This window comes from Geospiza fortis, unplaced genomic scaffold (genome assembly GCF_000277835.1).
Source record: "Geospiza fortis unplaced genomic scaffold, GeoFor_1.0 scaffold194, whole genome shotgun sequence".
Lineage (NCBI taxonomy): Eukaryota > Metazoa > Chordata > Aves > Passeriformes > Thraupidae > Geospiza > Geospiza fortis.
Genome location: NW_005054322.1, coordinates 4,208,396 through 4,227,338, shown reverse-complemented (window position 1 = coordinate 4,227,338; position 18,943 = coordinate 4,208,396). Strand labels below are relative to the sequence as shown.

The 18,943-nt window shown below is 38.2% G+C and overlaps 1 protein-coding gene across 1 annotated transcript in view; it reads left to right on the top strand.

The window, feature by feature from the left end:
- The first annotated feature begins 865 nt into the window (after nt 1–865).
- The window catches only part of LOC102043121 (RCC1 and BTB domain-containing protein 2), a 25,248-nt gene continuing 7,170 nt past the window's right edge, over nt 866–18,943 (top strand). The window contains exons 1-10 of the mRNA XM_005420774.3: nt 866–1,001; nt 2,957–3,115; nt 3,601–3,751; nt 5,278–5,444; nt 6,127–6,285; nt 7,261–7,368; nt 9,462–9,604; nt 11,331–11,521; nt 15,001–15,127; nt 18,361–18,497. Coding sequence (XP_005420831.2) covers nt 906–1,001; nt 2,957–3,115; nt 3,601–3,751; nt 5,278–5,444; nt 6,127–6,285; nt 7,261–7,368; nt 9,462–9,604; nt 11,331–11,521; nt 15,001–15,127; nt 18,361–18,497 — 1,438 coding nt within the window. The 5' untranslated portion in view covers nt 866–905. The remainder of the gene's footprint in view (nt 1,002–2,956; nt 3,116–3,600; nt 3,752–5,277; nt 5,445–6,126; nt 6,286–7,260; nt 7,369–9,461; nt 9,605–11,330; nt 11,522–15,000; nt 15,128–18,360; nt 18,498–18,943) is intronic.

Genomic DNA, 18,943 nt, shown 5'->3' with positions numbered 1-18,943 from the left:
TTTATGCAGTTACATTTGATACTTGTTTTAATGTGGTATTAGTCTGAAAATTAATTCAGTAAAATGGTGACTTCTTTGTTGGATGTTATTCTGCCTGTAGTCAGAATTTTAGAGACATGTCATTTTATGGGAGAAATAAACAGATTTTAGCTATGTCTGAACCAATGTACCTCAAAGAAAATGATGAGTACAATTTTCATCACTGTTCAGTGAAAGAGGCCTGTACAGATTCAGAGCTGCTTCTCATTTTTATAGTTTTACTGAAAGCAGAGTTGCATGGCTTTATGTTAGGAAATAATTTTAGGATAGTAGAGTTGTGCATATTTGTGAAGAAACATCTGGTCTGAAGATCTGTTTCTATTGATAATGTACGTCATAGAAATGATACAGGTAATTTACGGGGCTGACAATATTTTCTGAAGCAGAATGAATTCTTTAGCAGCTCTCAGTAAACCTGAAAAGACTCAAATGTTTTTCTAGCATTGGTTTCAGAATGGAACTGGAATAAGTAAATTTGAAGGCTTAAGCCAGAAATTGAATTCTCTGAGCAGTGTGCTTTTTCTTTGCTGAAAGAAATGTCTGAAAGCATTATGTCAGGAAGGTTCTCAATTTATTTCTACTGCAATGAAAAGACATTGGAGTATGGTGCTCATAAAACATCTTTCTTTCCAATCACAATCTGATTAATTTTCCTATTTGTTTTAAAAAGATGTTTTGTCCAAGAATTAATATTTTAGGTAAGACTACAGAAGAGGAGAGTCTGCCTAACTGATCATTGTATAGTTGTATGTAAAAGCAAAGCTGAGAGCTTTGCATTTCTTGTTTTCTTACCCCGCAGAAGAAGATAGTTCTGGCTTAATATTAAGTGTGCATGGTTTCAGAAAGCATTGTTTCAGCAATATGATATGATGATTTTAAGCACAGCTCTCTCTCTCTGCAGGAGGACACAAGCACAAATCCATATGGAGGATGAACCTCCTCCTCAAGGAGTCAGTGCCAAGGTCAGAGTGTTGATTTGTATTGGGAATTCTGTACTGCTCTGCTCAAAAGGTTCCATTTAGCTGTAGCTTAATGTATGCAAGTACTTTTCAAGGTAGACAGAAAACATAAGCTATGGTTAGAAGAAATGATACTAACTAAAGAAATCCTGCTTAAGTCATCCACAAAATATTAGAAGAACAATATGTTCATATAACATCTGAGATTCGTGTCTAAATCTGCATTTCATGACTTCATGCAATATAATGAGGGAACTGATCACTTACGGGATATAAATATTGGTGGGCTAAGAGTTAAAGCTGATTTTCATATTTTTGAAACAAAATATAATGTGGAACTGTGTGAGGGGGAGAAAGTCTTAAAAAGTGGAAGAATATCTCTTACTGAGTGTAACTAATAATTCCAGAGACAGGATTTAGATTATGGATTTTTTTTGTCTGACAAAGTTTTGGTTCTTTCTTTTTTTTTTTTTAATCAGTATCATAAGTATTTCCTTGGGTGCTTTTTATAGGAGTAGTTGGGGAGTTTTTTCTTTCAGTGTATTATTTTAGCGTTAAGAAATGCTACAGTTTGGTTTTTTTTTAACCTGTTAATTATGAGGGCACGACATGAGTGCTTTGTAGAACAAGGTTACAGAAAAAACCTACTTTTCTTTATAAGATGAATGGGTTCTGACCCACTGAGCGCTTGGAATTTAGAGCCCACATTATAAAGAAACCAATATGTTATTCCAGTAAAGGAATCTGTAAAATTGAAGGACACCCTGACTATCCTTTTGAATTTCAGGCTTCTTCAGTCTTGAGCAAAAGTGGGATGCAGTTTTGTTGATGCAGTTGGAAGAATAGTCTGAGATGCTTTCAGTATTTATTATCATATCATAGTAGGGCCTAAAATTCTCTGTAGAATGAATGGTAACCTCTTGACATAGAAGAAATTATTCTGCAAGCAGCAGATGAACAAAGACTGATTCCATATGGATTCTGGTCCTTCATCCCTGATAACCCTGCTACGTGTCACAGGGAACAGCGTCTGCTAGGATTAGCTTGGACCTACTTGCTCACTGACTTATTTCATAACATAATGTCTGTTTGTCCAGCTGCCTGCTGCCAAGCTGATTGTGTCAGCAGAATCTTACTTCCCTTTCACTTGCAAATTTGGCTGCAGTTGGTCAGTTATTTGCTGCAAGGAGATGGGGAAAGAACTGGTGTGATCAAAACCACAACTTTTTTTCCTGTGAAGATGGCCAATCCTTCTTTCCCCTCCTCTGAAGTAAATAATAAAGAAATGTGTGATTAGCTGGTATTTGTCTAAAGAATTTAATTTAGGATTAATTTAGTGTGTTGGTTTTGATTTTCCAATGTTATGTATATTCCTGTGTATATTTTTTCAGTGATACTAATTGCAAAAGCAATATTCTTATGGGTGATATAACATGCTTCAGACTCCAAACTAGAATTTATTCACATCTTTGTATAATTTGGAGATAGAAAAAATACATACATGAAAACGAATATACATATTTCTCAAAGATAAGTGTATTCTCAGGCAGAGTTCTTTTATGGTTTCTTTTTTTAACAGCAATTTTAGCATCAAGGGAAAATACACAGATTTCAAATTTTGAATATACACTTTACACTTTATATTGGGATGCTGTCTTACAGAATTCAATGTATATTGAATTCTGTAAGACAGCACTTATGTTGCATGAATATAGTGAATATATGACCTCAACTTTTAACCTCCTACATGGTACTTTTCTCCATTAATGTTGATCCTTTATTTCTGGATCATGATATATTTTATATGTTTATTTAATGTCCTTCCTTTCAAGTATTGTAGAATTAATATACTGGTTTGTGGCTGAGAAAGGAGATGGTGGTGTTTATCTAATTTTTTGCTATGCAAAGGCATATATTTTTTCTGTGCAGATATTTGATAGCATTTTTTGTAATACCAGGCCTTGGAGGCAACACTCTTGTCAGCCCTGAAGATGCTGGATGTTGGGAAATGGCCGATTTTTTCTCTCTGCTCCCCAGAAGAGATCAAGTTAATTCGTCAAGCCTGTGTATTTGGCAGTGCTGGTAATGAAGTGTTGTATGCAACTGAAAATCATGAGGTAATTGTCCAAGAGTGTGTATGAATGTGACATGTTTAATCAGTTATGCATCAAGTTATTCTGAAGGACAGTAGTATAATAGTACACCTAGTCAAAGTTGCATGCAAAAATGTCTGATTGTTTTATTTGCTACAGAAACATTTCTGGTTTAAATTAAACGCTTCTTACCACAATCATAGAACAAAGAGAAGATGGAGTTAGACATTTGCTGCAAATGCATAGTGACAGGATGACAGGCAGTGGATACAAACTGTAAGATGGCATTTTCTGATTCAGTGCTAGGAAAAAAATGCTATAAGAGGGGTTCAATCCTGAAGCAGTTGTGAGATTTGTTTTCCTTGGACATGTACAAGAATCTTTTGAACATGGCCTTGAGTCAACTCTTCTATTTAGATCTTTGGTGAGCGCAGGGGTGAGCTAGTTGACCTTTGGAGGAGGCTTTCTTTTGCAACCTGTGTTATGAGTCTGTGATTCTTTTATAACAGGTTTTTGTGCTTGGCATGAACTGCAGTGGCTGTTTGGGAACAGGTGACATGCAGAGCACTATAGAACCAAGAAGGTTAGATTCTCTGTGTGGCAAGAAGATAGCCTGCCTGAGTTATGGAAGTGGCCCTCATGTTGTTCTTGCTACAGAAGGTGAAGTATGATCTGAATATTGCTTCTTCAGAGAGTCCACTTAAATTCATCCAGCAGGTGTGAAAGGTCTGGGCTGGTAACATAAGAGAGAGAGTTGAGTATTCTGGGCTGTTAAGTCAAAAGTATTTCAGTTGGCAAATATGACATGTCAGCCAGCTTGTTATTTTCAGGAGTTTTTCAAGCCCTGCTTCGATCTTGTTACTACTTTTGGAAGGGTTTTTTCTTTCACTTCTCAGTTAAGTTCAAAACTTCTGATAGCTCTTGAAATGCATTAGTGGCTACATTATGCCCCTGTGTTCTTGTGCCAACACTGTCCTTCAGCTAAAATGCATCTTTTCCCTCCAGTACCTAATTCTGGATGTGCTTTAAAGACCCATTATGTTGCTTTCCAGCCTTCATGCTTCCGGCACTGACACTCTTATTATCCACATTGTGATAGTGGCTTTTATGTTCATCATTAAGTACATTACATTTGAGGAAAAATTATTAATATTGTGTTCCTAGTGAGGTTCTGGTAGAGCCTAATTGATGATATTCACACTTATCTGTCTCTGTTAATGAGAGGAAAAGTTTTTCAGTATTCTAGATTATGACTAAAAGTAGGTGAAATTATATTGTAAATGTGTTCTTTTACATTCAGTTGTGTTCTATCATTTCCTCCAGTCTTCATAGCAGACCATTCTGCATGCTTTTTAATGTATGCATCTGTATTCCTCTGAGCTTTGTTACTGGCAGATCCCACTGACACACTCCTTTACCTGATGATGAAGTACTGCCAAAGAGCTGGTCAAGAACTGATCCTTGATGATTTTTACTCATAACTCCATTTGCATTAATAGCTTTTCTTCAGCACAGCTTTTTTAACTTACCTTTTAGAGGGCTGTTATATGTTACACAATTCTTAATTCTGTTAATTATTGTCATTGCCACATTGCTGTATGTTTCTGTGCCACATGTTTATTGAAATTTGTATTCACATGTTGGTGAACTGAGGAAAGGGTTGTTCACTTTTGATAGGATAAAGTAATTAGATTTAACCAGTTATTGTAGAGAAGTATTGGTTTAGTGTATCGTATTTTGCCTTTGTAGTTCCGAGGGAATCCTCCTTAGGGAATATGCATATTGTAAGGGAATGAAAGCTTATTTTTTGAATTTTCCAAAATGGGAAACCGTGCCAGGGCACAGACAAGAAATTTGATTCTTTGTCAGTAACATAGAAATTGAAATAGGGACTCTGAGTGTCATTTCATCCTTTTCTATATTACACCATCCCTTTTCTTGCAGCAGTATGTTTTTCTTTGCTATGATTATACTGATACTATCAATTTGGATTTGTGGTCAACACTATGTGAGTCTGGTAGCATTGGTATGTTCATGGGCTGAACAGCCCCATAGGTCATATATGTATTTATACACTCAAGTGTGCATATTGTTACTGACTTCGACTTTTTAGTTAGTGATTTTGTGTTGTGTGCTCATTGGAAAAGTAGAGATTTTTCAACCAGCTCTTCACATTTTTCTTGTAGAAGGAGAGGTGTATACGTGGGGTCATAATGCTTACAGTCAGCTGGGCAATGGTACAACAAATCATGGCTTCATTCCCTGTCAAGTCTCTACTAACTTGGTGAACAAGAAAGTCATTGAGGTTGCCTGTGGCTCTCACCACTCCATGGTGTTAACCTCTGATGGAGAGGTGAGTAGAGTGGGATCCAGTGTCTGTCTGTTTTCTCTTAATGAAACTCACATATGTGAGAAACAGCAAACACTGCACCTCTAGATTTAGACCTTGCTTCCTCCAATCCTGGCAGTGCTGATGTAACACAAATGTTTCAAAAAAATTGAAACTTGTGAGGGTGTAGCTGTTTTGAAGTGTGTGCAGAACATTGATTTTGTGCCACTTCTGGTTGTAATAACAAATTATGCAGCCAGTTCCTTCCTATGCTATACTCTAAATGCTTAGTGGCATTAAAGCTGATGTTAATGTAAGTCATATTCACTGTAAGGAATTTTACCTGCCAAAGTAAAAAGTTTCCTGGAATTTACCTTGAGGTGGCATTTGTGCCACTTAGATATTCTAGTTTGGGTTCTGGAAAAGTAGCAATGGATTCTTCCTGCATTAACTGCAGCCATTGTGTTTCCTCTTACCTTCAAACGGAGGAACATAAAAGAATGGAATATATAAATGCTTAGATTGGCATATTTTTGTTAGAAACAGTTCACTTGTGACCTGTGTGTCTTCCTAGGTCTGTAAAACAATACATCCACTTTCACATAAAAAAAGAAATTTTTTATTCATACTGCTTTTTCCTCTCTTGAATGTGTACTTTGAACTGTATATTATAAAGCCATCTTTGATGACAATTCTTTTGCAACAGGTATACACATGGGGTTATAATAACTCGGGCCAGGTTGGATCTGGTTCAACAGCAAATCAACCAATTCCTCGAAGAGTTACCAGCTGCCTACAAAATAAAATAGTTGTTAATATAGCTTGTGGGCAGATGTGCTCTATGGCTGTGGTGGAAAATGGAGAGGTAAGAAACTTCACATAACTATTTGGACTGAGTTTTACTTCATGTAATAACTTGGCATGTAGATAATTTCAAACCCAGTATTAATGAGCTATTATTCAGAAAAGAAGTTTACCTTTGCAAACTCCCTTGAGTCTAGCTGCTTATACTGCTCATAACAACCTTTGTTATTATACCACTGCTGTCTTTAGCATTCATAGACAAATAAATTATTGTCTATACTAGAATCTGAAGTATTGTATGGGGGAGTAGTCAGTGAATGTGAGAATAATCACTGAATGATATTTTAATTTTCAGTGCTCATATTCACATATCTTAAGAGAACAAAAGTACATTGCTTATATTTTTTGTACTGGGGTACCTCTTGAATCTCTCTCATACTTTTTTATCCTTTTTGCAAAGATACAAGGAGGTTGTAGAGTTCTAGATTTTGTTCATATGAGCTGATGGCGTTGGGCAGTATACATCTTGCTAGCCCTATTTCTCCAAACACTTGTGTTTAGAACTAAGTAGGTATTGACTGCAGTAAAACATAATGTCACTGAAATTATCAGAGCTCAGTGTTTTCCCTTTTTCTTATGTTTGTCATGAAGCTGCCTACTCAAACTGTTGTGCACAGCTTCCATTTTATAATTGTTCTAGTATGTTTTCTGTTAGAAGATTTTGGAATGAGAAATCAGCTCTTTGAAGAAGGGAAGTATTGTGCTGGATTTACTCTGTGCTGGCAAGCAGCCATATGAGTCACTGATTTTCTGTTCTTCCTGTTAAAGTATTATAGTCCTACATAATCTAACTCCTAAAGAGCATGAATGTGGAAGAATTCTAGATGAGTTTGTAACTGGCATTTTAAAGAAAAATGTGTGTATATATATGTGTTTATATAGGAAGGTATATGTGTGAATATGTTTGTGTTTACCTAAAACAACAAAAAGAAGTGAATAGTAGCAAGCAGCTAACAGTCCCTGTCTCTGTTTCAAGGTCTATGTCTGGGGGTACAATGGGAATGGCCAGCTGGGACTGGGCAGCAGTGGCAACCAGCCCACGCCGTGCCGGATCGCAGCCCTGCAGGGCATTCGTGTGCAGCGGGTATGTCTGTGCTGCTCTACCTCAAACCCTCCAGGAGCCTCTGCAAGACTCCTGTAGACAGCATATGCTGCCTTTGAAGGAGACAGTCCTTTGTTTAAAAAGTGGCATCAGAATAAAACACATGTCCTAAAGTGGACCTCTCCCAACAGGGGAGAAACTGTAACCCAGTGGAGTTTCGTGGAAATTTTGCCATTGACTTCAGTGAGGTCAGGATTTTACTTAGAGGACTAGACTGTTAAAATTGTTTGTTCTGTTTTCTTTTTTTCCTGTTAAAATTAATTAAAAAACATTGCTGTTATTTTAGTAAGCAACAGAGTCTTTCTAGGATATTCCATTCTTCATTAACCTCTGCCTTTTTTTTTCTGGAAAAATGCTGCAGTTTAGCATTTTGTCTGTCTTGTGGACTGAATTTCATTTCAGAATGCACTCCAGCCACAGTGACTTACTGGTGTTTGGAATCTGAATAAATTGCCTCCCACTGCATTTGGCTAACATTCGGTATGATTCCACAGTTGGTCTTGACCTTTGGAGATTATTGCCCTTTACCAAGTAGTGGGGCTGCCACCAGTGTAACTAGCAAACTGATAACTTCGTTTGTATAATAAGACATATTTAAAGTTACTGCAGGACTGATTCTGGAAGTTTTTAAGTGATTCATGCAAAATAGAGGACACTGACAGGAAAATGATATGAACTGTTAGAAAACATTGGTTTTGTAACTAGTGAAAATTTGCAAGACCATTTTGGACTTTGGATCCTATTTATTGTGTTTACTCAGGAAAGCTATGAATTTTTTAAGTATTTTAAAAGAAACTTATTTAATGACATCATTTTATATTCAGCGCCTAGGATGTAGACAGTAGCTTTACTGGTAGCAACTACTGTTGGATAATAACATAATAAAGTGAGTATTATGTTCCCCTGTACTTATTCTTCTATTTAGAGAGTGAATGCTCCAGCAAGTTTGGATTAGATTCTGTTTCCATCCACTTCCTTTACTTGATACCGATTAATACCATGTTGTAGATCTCCACTCAGTAAATAACTTGATGGTTTATTTCACTTAAAGTACATCACATGCTTCATGGATGTCAGTGGAGTATATGTGTTTATGGTGTGTCTTTGCAGATCATATAAAGATAGGTGAGCTAGTTATGAACAATGTGAATTGGTTTTTTGGAGCTGTCTGTAAGTTACACAAACTCCTGCAGAGCAGGACTGCTGCTGGTAATTTTGCCACTGTGCATCTGTATGTGGGGCATGTGCTGCATATATGAAGTGGATTTTTTGGACAATCTGATGTGAGGAGGCAGCTCAGCAGGACCAAGGGAGTATCCATGAAGTTATGAGTTGATACAGTTGTGGGCTGCCATCAAAATGGAGAGTTTTGTCTCTTCCCTCTCTTTCCTGGTTGATTGTTCTTGTTGCTTGTCTTGTGTGGTTCTCAGACTGTACTGTGAGAGTTTTCTTCCAGTAATGGAAGTTCAGAGAATTACAGAATGGCCTGGGTTGAAAGGGACCCTAAAAACCATCCAGTTCCATCCTCTGCCATGGGCATGGACACCTTCCACTAGACTGGGCTCGTCAGAGCCCCAATAAACCTGGCCTTGAACACTTCCAGGCATGGCGACTTATCTCAGCAGAGGATCCTCTGAGCACGAGAGCTGGCACAGGGAGGGGGCAGTTTTGTGTGGCTGTCAGTCAGGGATGAGAGGATCAGACATGGAGACCTTAGCTGTTTTTCCAGTGGTGAAGCTATTCATATTGGAGCAGTTGTCCATGGAGCAAGGTCACTGCAAGACAATCTTCACTTTTCTGTGTATTGTTCAAATTTGTCATATAGCTTTCCTTCTTTCTCAGTTTTTAGCTATTCTTTTTGCTCTGCTCTTGCTGTCAGGGTTTCTCATTGGTAAATTTTTTCCCCAGAGTCACTTCATTTACTTTCCTTCCATTTTTAATAAACTTATCTGTATTTTTAATTTTTACACTAGCCTAGAATCAATGGCATTAACCTATAGCATAAGATGTATCTATCTGTATTAACTTACTATTGCATAAAAATGAGGTTTTCTTCTTTTTATTATTCCTTACAGGTTGCCTGTGGCTATGCACATACATTAGTGCTGACAGATGAAGGTCAGATATATGCCTGGGGAGCCAATTCATATGGCCAGTTAGGTACTGGGAATAAAAGTAACCAGTCTTACCCTACAACAGTTATTGTGGATAAGGACAGGTAATACTTACAGTCTTGCAATCAGACATTGGTTGACATACTCACAGAAGAACTACATAAAATGATGGTATTTTTAATCTTTTTTTTTGGGGGGGAGGGGAGAAGGAGCCTAAAATTTTTTGCAATGGTTCATCTGCTAAATGTGAAGAGAATTTTCACTGAAAATGCTTGAATCTGTCCCATAACCATCCCTGCGAAAGAGAAACTGAACATTCTGAGCCTGAATATGCTATTTTCTGCTTCGGCTCACACTATACTTTAAAGACCTTAATTGCAGTTTCCCTTCAGTGGTGTAGTTTCATTGCTTGAAATCAACAGTAAAGGCTTTATTGTCTGTGAATATAAATTGTATTTTAATATGCTACTTTTGACAAGAGGTGTACTCAGAAAAAGTGAAGGATGGACATCTGCAATTTGTGTTATTTCTGCTATTAAATCTGGCCCATAATCCAGGAAAGAGAGAAAGGGAGGAGTTCTTTCTTGGTATTGTGGCCTAAAAATAAAGCTTCAATTTTTGCAAGTTAAATATTTTCCTCTAGGTCCTTGAGAGACAGTGGGGCAGTTGTTTCTGTTGTAAAGCCAAGTATATATATGATCAGAAATCCTAATTTTGGGCTCCTGTTGTGAGTAAGAAGGAAAGTGAGATGTCCCTCTTAACCCTGTGTCTGAGTACATCATTGTGAGGAAGTGGCATCTCTGCTCTGGTGATGAGACATGGCCTGATCTTGAGCATTGCTATTTCTATGTGTGTACTTGTGGTTTTGCTTCAAATGTTATTGATTTTTTTTTCCCAGACACTTTTAAAATGTTACAATAAGAATTTAATACAAGTTTTAATGTTGCGTGCTACCTTTGGCTTTTGTTGGTCAGAATGTTAATTCTTGGTGTCAGTGAAAATACTGCCTCACTAAAGCCTGCAAGATTTGTGCATACAGCTTTAAACAAGTTGTTTCCCTGCCATTATCCCCAGGCAGCTGAGAACACAAGTAAACAAGCAGTAGCTCAGACTGCAAAACAGTGGATTGTGTAATGCTGTACACAGTGGGAGTTTTGAAGTCCTAAATCAGTCTTGGGATTAGAGACATAGCCTAGCTAAAGGACACTTAGAAACAGCTTTAAGTGCTGTTTGGTTCTAAATTTTAGTTTTCAAAATGGAAGTCCTTTAAACATAAGTTATAATAATTACATGAGTAAGAAGAAGTATGTTTAACTTGTTGGTTTATAATTGTTACCAATAAGCAAACAGAAAAAAGACTTCCATTGTCTTTCAATTATAAGCTAAAATGCAATTTCAATTATTTTTTAATGCATCTTTATTTCCTCCTTCATCTTCTCCAAGTATTTGTTCTCTACAGCTTAATACAGCTACTCCCCTCACTGCCCAGCACCACCAAGGACATTCAGAGACTTGAAACTCATCATAGCTTTGCTTGAGAGAGCTGATGGGTCAGCAGAGTATGTGCTGCAGCAGATACAGGGCTCTGCTGCTACTCTGGCTGCTCTCTCCCAAGATACTTTCCCAAAGAGAAACTTGGAGTGCCCGCTGTTTGCAGAAACACTGCCAGCCCTTTTAATTTTGCTGTGTGTGACCAGAAAGCATTCTTGCTTACATGCACGCTTAAAAGCATGTCTTGCACTAGAGAAGGACAGGAGGCAGTGAGCTGATTCACTGCATTTTGTTCTTAGAGTGACTTGCTTTTCTCCTTTTGTTTGCTTGCGAATTCAGGGTGGTGGAGATCGCCGCCTGCCACTCGGCGCACACGTCGGCGGCCAAGACGCAGAGCGGCCAGGTGTACATGTGGGGGCAGTGCCGGGGCCAGTCCGTCACCTTCCCGCACCTCACCCACTTCGCCTGCACCGACGATGTGTTCGCCTGCTTCGCCACCCCCGCCGTCATGTGGCGCCTGCTCTCCGTAGGTGAGCCGGAACGTTCTTTGTTCTGACACCTTCCAAATAGAACTGGTAGCTCATACAACAGTTGCATGTGTTTGAAGCCTAAACATAGTTGCTCAAAAAAAACTTACACCGGGAAGCATAGTCATAATGACATGTTATGTATGTGTAAGTGGTAATATGGCATGGTAAAAAATTGCTAAAGCCTGATGGCAGGGCTAGACAATTGTCTGTTTTATTAATGTGGCTCATTGTCGAAACCCAGGAAATTCCTCTGGCTGCCCTGGAGGGCTCAAGCCCCTGCCCAGGGAGCTCAGAGACCTTGGCACAGAGCCCAAGACCCCTATGCCTTTGATTTAGCCCTTGGGAAAAAAAATTATCAACCTTATATGAAGGATTGCAAGCCATGACAGTTTAAGTAAAATGATAGTGAATTTATCACAGGGTGAAAAATAGATTTTTGGGGTTTTTAGAATGGGGGTTCAAGGGACAAGAGGAGGAATCTGGGCGTGTCCAGCCTTTCTCCTTCTTCTTCTTGGCCTCCATCTTCTGCTGTGATGTTGGCACTTTTAGATTGGTTTAGAGTAGAAGCTCGCTGTCTAACGTAGGTGATAGGTAATTGTAAGTAATTGAAAGCAATTGTAAATATTGTATACATAGTTTTTGGTATAAAAAGATAACACTGCCCTGGGGGAGGCAGAGTGCCTCTGACTGGCCTGCTGAAGGGACCTCAGCAGGCCAGGAGAAAGAATTTTATAGATAAGATACAATAAACAACCTTGAGACTGAGAAATGAAGAGCTCTGACTCCTTCTTCAACCTCCAGGCTGGGAAAAGAGACTTTCTAACGCATCTCGGGGTCACTCTGACCAGCTAGAGATCCCGAGAGCTCATTTCTATGGTGAAGTGCCTCAGATTTGGGGAGGCGTTTTTTGTGTCACCTCTGTGTGTGACTGTCTAGTGGCTCTGGGTGGAAAATCTGAGTTTGAATTTGGAGATTAGAGTTGAGGAGCTGTGAAGCTTTCTTTGATGCCCTTAAGTAGACTACTAAGAATTGAGGGATCCAAATTCCCGTGTTCTGAATTGGCCACAAGCACTCAGTCTCATCACAAGTGATCATGACCTGGTCTTCTGAAGAGAGAAGTTGCTGGATCTCAGATGTTTGAAAAGCATTAAGATCTGTGGTTTCTTGGGTTTGTTTGGTTTTGGTTTTTTGGGGTTTTTTTGGTTGGTTTGTTTGTTTGTTTGTTGTGGTGGGTTTTTGTGTGTTTGTTTTGGCTTGTTGTGGGTTTTGAGGTTTTGTTTGTTGTTGTTCTTGGGGGCTTTGTGAATTTGTTTATTGTGTGGGTTTTTTGGGGGGGGGGGGTTGGGATTATTTGACCCTGACTTCAGGGTCCCTTTGGAAATAGAGCTACAATGGTCTAGCAATGTTGTTCCAAAGCATAAGGTAAAGCCTTACAGGAGGAAAGATTGCTTTACTTTTAAATAAAACAAGTTTCAGATTCACTTTCAAAGGCACTTTTTCATATTTGCCAAGTAGTCTCTCCAGCATCCTGGCACTATTCAGGAGGACTGAACAGGGTTCCTTGTGATGACACAGGAAAAAGGATGGTGGCTATCAGGCCCTTGTCATGTCTCCTGGGTTGTTTTTAGTTAGGTGACTGTGCTGGTGTCAGTTGTGCCTTTTTGCACACTCCAGGAGCTGAGGGTGACTGGCCTCTTCATCCTGTCCCACCCTGGCAAACTCTCAGGACTGACTCACTGCTGTGTGTCATCTGATGTATGCGTGGTGAGAATCCTCAGGCAGCTGTGTCCTGGCATCTTACATCTGCTGACCTGTATGCCATGGACATCTGCCATGCTTACAGCCCTTCTCTGTCCCTTTTAATGTGGTGCTTCCACACCCAGGCATTCCCATTCTCTCCATGTTTGTGGCAGTTCTAACATTTCGAATACAATTCTTAGCACTGGCTGCTGAGGAGTTTTCTTGGCTTTGTGCCTTGTCAGTTGGAACTGCCTCTTCATTTCCTTCCTCAGGCTCCCCTTTCACTGCTGTAACAAATAAAAGCAGCTGGTTTCCCTCTAAGAGTTTCAAAGCTGAACCCCACTATATTCAGTTTTCCTCTGATGGCTGTAAGAAGTCAACTGGAGATGTGTCTTGGTAGACACCTGGATTGCCAGTTAACTTTGAATCAGAGGTCAGAATAAATAAACCACACATTGTACAGAATAAGAACTAACAAAGTATTTTATTGTATCATTGTTTCAGAAATATTTCTCTTTTTTATCATCACTATATTGGGTTTCTTTCTCCCATCCATTTTACATCTACCTACCCAAATTGTGTATACCTGACATTCTCTAAATGAAGTGCAAAATGACTGTGCTAAACAAAGTGTAACAGTATCAAAGTGTATGTGTGTGTTAAGCTTTTTTAGAGCTTGTGGAGAAAGTCTTTCCATTTCCAGCAGAATACTATTCTAATTTCTAGTTTGATAGGTTACACGACCTAGCATTTATGTAATTTTCTGTAGAGAACAAATAATTACTGACCCACAAGATCTGTCTAAACCCATAATATGTATTTATATGGTAAGAAGACAAAATGTTGTCACAGTTCAGAATGAGATTTGGGGGTAGAGTGGGTTGTTGATTTTTTTACTAGTATTAAAGAAGATGGTTTTCTGAGGCTGTGTGATGGAGATTTGGGTCAGTTCAGTAGGTAAAAATTTGTATGCAGATAATGGAGGACTTTTCAAAGCTGTTTGGTAACTTTATAATGCAAATATCAGACATATACAGACATATGACACCAACAGGACCATGCACACCTTGACACATTGTGCTTCTAACACCATTAAGTCTAGGGAAAGCTGCTCTTTTAGAACAAACTTGTAAGTGTTGGTATTTACTTTTAGAGATATTGCCCTAGGCAGTTTCACTGTCAACCAATATGTTGTTTCTGTAATAGATTCATTTTTGCTGTAATATAATGCCTCCTTATGGAAGCATTTCAGAAAATTTTATTATGATTTTTATTGATCTTTTGAGGCTCTTACAATAACTAAATTTTATATATTTAATTTAATAAATATTATAAATAAATATTATAAATAAATTTTATGTATATATTTTAATTTTTAATAACTCAATTTTATATAATTTACTCACTAATGGTTGATAGCATTTTCTATCATATGGAGCAGTAAACTTCTGAGATTAAACTTTTTTTTTCTGGCCTTATATAGATGAGTTAGAGGAATGGATTTCAGAGGTTTTTTAATAGAGATATTTTCTTGGAGCAGGAAACCAGAAAGGACTGAAGAAAGCTGTCCTTTCTTTGCTTTTCTGGCCCAGACAGAACACGTAGGCTGCTGGGGGGTTTTGCTAGCTTTAAGGAGATGTATTTCTTATGACTGTTAATTGCTGACAGATACCCAGAATGTTGTAGTGGGAGATATTTGTATTGTTCACTACTTTATATAAGTCCCTTATTTATTCTAGAGCCTGATGACCATCTAACAGTTGCCCAGTCACTAAAGAAGGAATTTGACAACCCTGAAACTGCAGACCTGAAGTTCCTAGTGGATGGAAAATACATTCATGTTCATAAAGTTCTTCTTAAAATTAGGTAAGAAACAAACAGTATCAATTGTATAAACTAAACTGTGCAGTGTGGCCCACGGTGCCGAGTCATCACTGCAAAAAAATTCTTGTCTTACTCTTATAAATTCCCTTTTCCCTAAGTCAGGGACTCATCTGCTGTTCTTCACTGTTACTCTCTTTGTAATTATCAAACATGTTGCTCTACTACCTGCCTACACTTCCCTCCACCTGACATTTATCCTCCTTTGTGCTCCTAAATGGTCTTGACCTCAATTTCCAATAACCTTTTGCTGCCAAGGAAAAGGCTCACTTCCTTCTGCTGTCTTGTCAGTAGTTAGAATCAGTTTTTTCCTCCTTTATATGCTTGGCTTTCTCCACCAGAATGATTTGAGTGGTTGTGTTTATTCTTGGCCCTCTTTCCTTCCACAGAACACTTCAGTTGTTTCAGCAACTTCTGTAGGTGCTATTCAGATGATCTCTTTCCTCCTTTTATGACAGATGTCTTGTTCTATGTGTTTTAAACATTCTAACCCGTGAGTTTGACTTTTAAGCTGGCTTTTTTTTTCCTGTTTTTACAACTTTTTGCAAGTTAAGACCACTTTACGGTGAGATTTTACGTAAGCAGATCTACAGGATGATCTCATTGTTATTAACATGCAGAGAGATTAATTTGTTACTGCTAATGTGGTTTCTCCTGTGATATTCTAGAGACACTGCTTTAGATCTCTTCTGCCTTGTCAACTGCTTCTGCTTCATCCTTCTCATTGTTATAATATTTTTTTCTCTTTGCTATTTTTTTTCTCAAAATGCTTGGCTATCTCACTCAGCTTATCACCACTTTCATCTTGCTACTTTTGCTCCTGAGTCCTCTTAGTGATTTCTTGTATATTACTGTGTGAAATTAAAATTCCCTGTTAATTCTTGCCTGTCCTTGTTTTGTTGTTTGGGTTTTTTTTTCTATCATCTTACTGCTCTGATTACCTGAATTACTTTTGTCTTCCCTTTATGGTTTCATTGCTTGTTCATTACATTCATGCCTGTAGTCCACCCTCTTCATTTGGAATGCCACGTGTTCTCCATCAGATACCACACCAAATCTTGTGTATGCCCAAAATGTTCCTTGTAGGGGGATAGAATATAAGAATATAAAGATAGTGTAGAAAGTAATCTCACCCCTAAGGAGTTGCAGCTGGGCCAATTATCAAAGATTAGGAACAGCTGTGACCAATGAGAAGAAGAGTGCTATAAAAGTGGGGTGGCTGGTTGAGAAGGGAGCTGGAGTCAGTTGGCTGCTTTGTGAAGAAGAAAGAGTCAGTGCTTTGAGGAGCTGCCCACAAGAAACACCAAGAAGGTCTGAAACTTTTGTGATAGGAGACAACGGTTCCTGAGGTTCGTTTTCCTGATAATCAGCCTATATGTAGCTTTCCTGTATTTCCTTTTTCTTGCTCTATTTTTCTCAGATTATACGGCATTCTGTGAAGGAACAGTTTAATTCTAAAATGGATTTACATATATGGTGTTACCAAAATACTGTGAGGGAATAATAAAGCATCAGGCACAGTCTTTAAAATTAATATTTTCTTTACTCTCATGGTGCAATTGGATCAAAGTATTTTAAAAGGTGTTTTGCAACATTTGGCCTGGAGCATTGTCATGAAAGCAGTGCTGCTAAAAGTTCCTTTTTATTGTTTAGTCATTTCTTCACTGCTTATGAGGATTTCTTTCCATCTTGTTCCATTCCTGTTCTTGAACTGCATCCCATTGTTGGTGGTTACTGGCTGGCAGCAGTGGAGGAATGTCAGGGCACACCTGGAATGTCAGTGAGAGCAGCCCAAGGCCAGTGCTGCCGGCAGGAGCAGGGACATCCCAGTGCAGGGGTGGGATTTACCAGCCCTGCATTCAGCCAGCCAGAGCTGAATGTGTCTGCACTGGGCCTGCTCAGGGATAGTGCCAGCGAGAGAGACACTCCCAGGGATCAGTCACTCCAAGATAATTGCAGACTGGAGGATGTGTGCTAACCAGTTTTTATTTTCATTTGCTTAATTTTTCAGGGATCAATGTGTACCACCTTCTCTCTGACTTTTGTGTGGTGCCATTGGGGCACAGGCTATTCCCAAGGTCTGATCTATGCTGGATGGATAGCATGGTCACCACTACTTAACATGGGGCTCTGGGAAGCAGAACAATGAGGTTTTGTCTGCCTCTTCCAGTGCCTGAATGTGGTAAAAGATGTGGCAGAAGCTAGATAATGACTTTATTTCTTTATGAATTAGACAAGAGGTTCCATTATTTTATTAAAATTGCCAAAATGATAAGATTTTTTTAAAAGTCATTAGTTAAATAATAATTTTTCATTTGGATTTAAGTGATACTGTCTTTAAGTTGTAGTTTTGTTTCAGAGACATTAAAAGGAAACCATCTTACTTTTTACAGGAACATTTGAGTAAAAGAAGAGAAAATTCAGATGTGGGCGAGTTACAAATTAGTGTAGTACAAAGAAGTATGATTAAATTGCGGTTGTTGTAGGAGAAGTTATCAGAAGTGGAGATGTTCATTTTTATCAACAAAAAATTTGAAATCAATGTGCATGTTAGGAGGCTTTTTAGGGAACAGTAAGTTACAGTGCATTGTAAATTACTGTGGACTGGAAGTTGCAGATTACAGCTACCAAAGGCAGTGCTTTGTCCTTTTTTGTATCTGTCACAAAATTGTTCAGACTTGTAAGGAAAAGATGAAAGATCTAAGTGAGAGTGTCTTCACTTTCAGTAATTTAATCCTTGAATGTCATGATTAATACTAAATTGTGTATGGACTCTGACACTGGAATAAATGATATCTAAAATAATAAATTTCCCTCTTCATTGGGAAATGCTAGAGAAATCATGGTCAAATCTCAGAAATGTCTAAGTTAATTGTAAACTTTATGTGCTACGAGACAGGTAATAAAATTTGTTGTTAATGTAGAATGTATTTTAAAAAATGGCACCAAAACCAAATGGATAATCCTTGTAGATATTGTAAGTAGAAATGGATTCTGCCATAAAATATTAACAACAGGAATAAAATTCTGAATTATATGTGTCAGGCTTATAAGGCTTAAAGAAATGAACATGTTCAAAGCAAGAAATCATGTAGCTAGAGGTTCTGCTTTTGTATTTAGTCTGTAAGACTGACTTATTTTTTTACCAACTTCTTGCTGCTGCAGCTCATCTTTCAAGCTTAACTCTGCCATGTACAATCTTTGTTCATATTTCGTAGGTGTGAACATTTCCGCTCCGTACTCAATAATGATGATGAAATTATAGAAATGAGTGAATTTTCTTACCCTGTTTACCGAGCCTTCCTGGAATATCTGTATACAGACAACATTAGGCTCCCTCCTGAAGATGCAATAGGTATTTGCCATGAATGGAAATTACTCCAGACTATTGTTTTTGGCAAGTTCAATCCGTGTTTCATTAGAGAGTAAGGAAAGCAGGGCTTGTTGATTTTAGTTTCTTCAGCACTTTAATCTTGAATTTGGCAGGTGTCAGGAAGAAAGGATGCAGTAGCAGGAAACATGCCCAAGGAATGAGTGGTGGGCATGCAAAGAGATCAAAGGTGAAAAGTTTTCAGAAATAACTCATTGTTGCTCTCACTAAGAACTTTCTTTTATTTAGAAAGGCACTAATGCCATCCTGAAAGTTTACTTGTTTGAGTAGCTGTACTGATTTTTGATCCTGAATGAAAAGGGAGCTCTTCCCCTGGGATGTAACTCAGTAATTGATGTCCAGAATGAAAACAAGAGAACAGAACATTTCCACAGTAAATAAAATGGTTCCTTTTTTGATAGGTCTGTAGG